This window comes from Carcharodon carcharias, chromosome 9 (assembly GCF_017639515.1).
Source record: "Carcharodon carcharias isolate sCarCar2 chromosome 9, sCarCar2.pri, whole genome shotgun sequence".
NCBI classification, from domain to species: domain Eukaryota; kingdom Metazoa; phylum Chordata; class Chondrichthyes; order Lamniformes; family Lamnidae; genus Carcharodon; species Carcharodon carcharias.
In genome coordinates, this window is record NC_054475.1 from 52,603,510 (window position 1) to 52,609,509 (window position 6,000).

A 6,000-nucleotide genomic window follows, 5' to 3' on the forward strand; every position below is an offset into this window, starting at 1 on the left:
CCCGTAACCTTGCACATTGTTTCTATTTAAGTAATCATCTAATGTCCTCTTGAATGCCTTGATTGAACCTGCCTCCACCACACTTCCAAGTAGTGCATTCCAGACCCAAGCCACTCACCGTGTGAACAAGATTTTTCTCACATCACATTTGCTTCTTATGCAAATTACTTTAAATCTGTGCCCTTTCGTTCTCAATCCTTTTACGAGTGGGAGCAGTTTCTCCCTATCTACTCTATCTAGCATCCTCATGATTTTGAACATCTCTATCAAATTCCTCTTAGCCTTCTATTCTCCAAGGAGAACAGTCCCAGCCTCTCCAATCTATCCTCATAACTGAAGTTTCTCATCCCTCGAACCATTCTTGTAAACCTCTTCTGCACTCTCGCCAATGTGTTCACATCCTTCCTAAAGTGTGGCGCCCAGAACTATACACAATATTCCACCTGAGGTCTAATTAGTGTCTGATATAAGTTCAGCATAGCCTCCTTACTCTTATGCTCTATGTCCCTATTAATAAAGCTCAGCGTACTGTATGCTTTATTAACTGCTCTCTCCACCTGCCCTGCCACCTTTAATGACTTATGCACATATAAACCCATGTCCCTCTGCTCCTGCATATCTTTTAAAGTTGTACCCTTTATTTTATATTGTCTCTCCTTGTTCTTCCAACTTAAATGGATCACCTCACACTTCACCATTTTGAACTTCATCTGCCACATATCTGCCCACTCCACCAACTGGGCGGAACTGTCCCAGATTTGTACTAAGTGCAGTAATGGGCATGAAAAAAGACATTTGGCTGCCAGCCACAATTGTCCCCTTATCGGCCTCATTAATAATGCATTCACGGGAAACATACCAGATCGCTGGCAGGCGGGCTCAGATTTGCCTGCCACTCTGTGATCTCAGCACTTCCTCACTCTGGGCACCATATTTAAAGCACGCCAGAGCGCAGCCTACTTCATGCCTACAGGCAACAGGTGGCCCCAAAAGCTAGGAAGACAGCAGGCCCCAAATTTATTGACGCCTCTCTGGGACACCTGCTGACACTGCTGTGATGTCCTCTATCCCCACTCTGGCCACGGAAAGACCACTAGAGTCACCAATTCAGCCTTGGAGGTGGCTGCAGCAGTGGTCGATGCCAACCGAGCACAGAGGAGATCAGCCATCCTGTACAGGAAGAGGATGAATGTTCTCACTTGTTCTGTCAGGGTAATTCAACCACCTCATCACTCGCAACTCACACACTCAATCACACAATTGTCACCTCACAGACACATGTCCATAGCAAGAGAAAGCAAGTCCAGCTGAGCTCCCCGGCACTTGGTGGACTGCTGGAGAAGAGGCATCTGTGAGGTCCGAGTCAGATGATGCGCTCTGGAATTGGCCTTCCAACTCATTGTGGAGAGTCAGCAGAAGGCAGGAGGAACATCACACCTAGCTGTTGGAAGCCCTCAACAGAGTGGTCCAGCTGCTCTCTGATGAAGTGGTGCCCACATGTGCACGTATGGAGGTCTCCATGGGAAGGATGGTGGATGCCATGGAGACCCTAGTCCAGCAGAACATGGAGAGGTGTGCAGACCTGCACTCCATCGTGGTAGCCATGGGTGAATTCCTGCAGTGGCAATGTGAGAGGGAAATGGGGCACCTCGACATCACCCCAGGTACTCCTTGCCCTCAAAGAGTCAGGCTGGAAACTTAGAAACATAGAAAATAAGAGCAGGAGTATGCCATTCAGCCCTTCGAGCCTGCTCCACCATTCATTATGATCATGACTGATCATCCAACTCAATAACTTGTTCCTGCTTTCTCCCCATATCCCTTAATCCCCTTTGCCCCAAGAGCCATATATAACTCCTTCTTGAAAACATACAATGTTTTGGCCTCAACTACTTTCTGTGGTAATGAATTCCACAGGCTCACCACTCTCTGGGTGAAGAAATTTCTCCTCATCTCAGTCCTAAATGGTCTACCCTGTATCCTCAGACTGTGACCCCTGGTTCTGGACTCCCCAACCATTGGGAACATCCTTCCTCTACCCTGCGTCTATCCTGTCTATTCCAGTTAGAATTTTATAGGTTTCTATGAGATCCCTCCTCATTCTTCTGAACTCCAGCGAATATAATCCTAACGGACTCAGTCTCTCCTCATATGTCAGTCCCGCCAACCCAGGAATCAGTCTGGTAAACCTTCGCTGCACTCCCACTATAGCAAGAACATCCTTCTTCAGATAAGGAGACCAAAGCTGCACACAATAGTCCAGGTGTGGTCTCACCAAGGCCCTGTATAATTGCAGCAAAACATCCCTGCTCCTGTACTCGAATCCTCTCGCTATGAAGGCCAACCATACCATTTGCCTTCTTTACTACCTGCTGCACCTGCATGATTATCTTCAGCGACTGGTGTACGAGGATGCCCAGGTCTCATTGCACATTCCCCTCTCTCAATTTATAGCCATTCAGATAATAATCTGCCTTCCTGTTTTTGCTACCAAAGTGGATAACCTCACATTTATTCACATTATACAGCATCTATCATGCATTTGCTCATTCAGCTTGTCCCAATCACACTGAAGCATCTCTGCATTCTCCTCACAGCTCAACCTCCCAGACAGCTTTGCGTCATCTGCAAATTTGGAGTTATTACATTTAGTTCCCTCATCTAAATCATTAATATATATTGTGAATAACTGGGGTCCCAGCACCGATCCCTGCAGAATCCCACGAGTCACTGCCTGCCATTCAGAAAAAGACTCATTTATTCCTACTCTTTGTTTCCTGTCTGCCAACCAGTTTTCTATCCATCTCAGTACACCACCCCCAATCCCATGCACCTTAATTTTACACGCTAATCTCTTATGTGGGACTTTGTCAAAAGCCTTCTGAAGTCCAAATAAACCACATCCACTGGCTCCCCCTCATCAACTCTACTAGTTACATTCTCGATAAATTCCAGTAGATTTGTCAAACATGATTTCCCTTTCGTAAATTCATGCTGACTCTGTCCGATTCTGCCACTGTTTTCCATGTGCTCAGCTATTAAATCTTTTATAATGAACTCTAGAATTTTCCCCACTACCAAAGTCAGGCTGACTGGTCTATAATTCCCTCTTTTCTCTCTGCCTCCCTTTTTAAATAGTGGGGTTAAATTAGCTACCCTCCAATCTGTAGGAACTGTTCCAGAGTCTATAGAATCTCGGAAGATGACCACCAATGCATCCACTATTTCTAGGGCCACTTCCTTAAGTACTCTGGGATGTAGATCATCAAGCCCTGGGGATTTATCGGCCTTCAATTCCATCACTTTCTCCAACACAATTTCCCTACTAATGCTGATTTCTTTCAGTTCATCCCTCTCACTAAACCCTGTGTTCCCCAACATTTCTGGTATATTATTTGTGTCCTCCTTTGTGAAGACAGAACAAAAGCATGTATTTAGTTGGTCAGCCATTTCTTTGTTCCCCATTATAAATTCCCCTGTTTCTGACTGTAAGGGACCTACATTTATCATCACCAATCTTTTTCTCTTCACATACCTACAGAAACTTTTAAGTCAGTTTTTATGTTCCTTGCAAGCTTACTCTCGTACTCTATTTTCCCCTTCTTAATCAATCCCTTGGTCCTCCTTTGCTGAATTCTAAACTGCACCCAATCCTCAGGTCTGTTGTTTTTTTCTGGCCAATTTGTATGCCTCTTCCTTGGATCTAATATTATCTCTAATTTCCCTTGTAAGCCATGGTTTGGCCCCCTTTCCTACATTATTTTTGAGCCAGACAGGAATAAACAATTGTTGCAGTTCACCCATGTGTTCTTAAAAGTTTAACATTGCTTATCCACCGTCATCACTTTAAGTAACGTTTCCCAAACCATCATAGCCAACTCACGTCTCATACCATCGTAGTTTCCTTTATTAAGATTCAGGACCCTAGTCTCAGAGTCAACTACAGCACTCTCCATTTTGATGAAGAATTCTATCATATAGGGAAAGGAGGGGGAGTGGCAGCTGGGTCATCCACTCAGGAATCTCAGAGGCTGTCCTCTCCATCTGAGTCCCCTTTGCCTGTGACCCCCTCAACCTCATCCTCTGTCACCGCAGAGGGAGCAGCTGGCCCACAGGAGGGCAGCCAAAGCAAGCTGGTGCCCTCAAGGCCTCGGCTATCCAGAGGATGTGCACCAAAGTCACCAGAGGCAACAGGGCCAACCATTGCACAGGCTGTCTCCACCCCTGCTGTGGATGTCAAGGCAGCACCTAGGAGAAGTGGTAGGCCTAGAAATGTTAAGAAATTCTGACCACATGTGGTCAGTGCATGGGTGAACACATTTTGTCACTTTATAATCTGAAAATATATTCACTTTCACTGAATAACGTGCAATTATGTCTTTCAGCTTCATTGACAGATTTTGTGAGTCCTTGCCCTACAACCCCACCTCCACACGCAGCAAGATGATTAATTCTGGAGGGAGAAGTGAGTGTCTGGCAGGGCCTTTCGGAGCCTCGTGCATGCACTCTCCCACGCATGAGGAGTCTTCATCCATCACACTCATCTCACTGCCTTGAGCATTTTCAATGCTGCCTGCTGGGGTCCTCTTTCAGTTGTCCATCTGAGCTGAGCTGCATTTCTGCCCACCCACTGATCACACTCCCAGGCAGCAGCTGTGCCCGTCCAACACGAGGCTCCGCTCACTTTCCATTTGAAAACCATGATCGTGGTCAAGTTTTTGATCAGCTCCCCCATCCTTTCCCATCCCCTGCATCCTTTCCCCCATCACTATGGACCTTCCACCTCCGCACTGTCACCTGCTAACCAGAATCCTTGTCTTTCCAGGATGTCCAGGTGACTGTGCATATTCCGTATCTCTCGGAGAACCCCACCCCCATCCACATTGACCTCCCCGACCTTCTCCTTCCCATCCCCAGGATCCGTGTCTGCCTCCGGATCCCCACCAGCCACGTTCTCCACACCTTCTACCGTTACCGATGCACCCTCACCTTCCCACCCTACTGGGCTCCCTCTGCTGCCTCTCACACTTACCATTCCCTCCTACCATGCCCACTCTGAGTTCACTCCTCAGGAGACAATCATTGACTCCTCAGACCCCTCCGTTGTATGTTCACCTGAACACCCCCCTCAACCCCCGAACCTTCATTCCCCCTGCCTGGCCTCACTCCCTGACATCTTCGATCCCCCCTCCCAACCTCACCCCCACCCCGGTACACCTCCATCTCCCACTCACAGCTAGACCTTTCTCTCCAACCTTGGTAATACATCTTCCCTTCCCACTCACAGCTAGACTTTCCTCTCCCCATCCTTGGCCTTCATGGCCAGGACCATGATGTTCCGAAGCAGACCCAAAGCATCAGTGGGGACCTCCTACCTTCCGTGAGTGGAGGAGTCATGTCCATGAGGATCCACCAAGCATGCGATGCACGTGTTCTTCCAGGGTCCAGTAGCTGTAGGGCTCTAGCATCTTCTGCTCCTCAGATGTCCGCGATCTGAGCAAGGCCTTAACGGTAAGTTCTGACTTCTGCACAACTCACTTATCCCGACGTGTTCTGGGCCGGCATGTTTTCCCACTGGCGTTACGATAAATTGAGCACAGGGGATGCAATTCTGGTTGGGCCTTACTTTGCATCCCATTCGCATGATGCAAATCGCCGGCCTCCAGCGGAATTCGCATTCCGCCTTGGTGGACACCATCGATTGATCCCGCTGTGATTTCATACATGGCATGAAACTGATTTCTGCCCCTCACGCCGAATTCTCCGCCCCACTGGCTATGACGCCCACCGTCAATAGGACCGGACAATTCCACCCTACGCCCTTTTGAAGTTCTACACCGTCCTCATAGTTTACAATGTTTCCAAGTTTTGCATCATCCGCATGCTTTGATATTGTCCCCTGCACACCAAGATCTAGATCATTAATATGTATCAGGAAAAGCAATGGTCCCAAAACTGACCCCTGGGGAACTCCACTATAAACCTTCTGAAAGCTGGAGC

At 47.7% G+C, this 6,000-nt stretch overlaps 1 protein-coding gene across 1 annotated transcript in view; it reads right to left on the reverse strand.

Moving 5' to 3' along the window:
* The window catches only part of LOC121282409 (inositol 1,4,5-triphosphate receptor associated 2), a 74,907-nt gene extending 69,209 nt beyond the window's left edge, over positions 1-5,698 (reverse strand). Inside the window, exon 1 of the mRNA XM_041196125.1 lies at positions 5,627-5,698. Within this exon, the coding sequence (XP_041052059.1) occupies positions 5,627-5,698 (72 nt within the window). The remainder of the gene's footprint in view (positions 1-5,626) is intronic.
* Between the last annotated feature and the right edge of the window lie 302 nt (positions 5,699-6,000).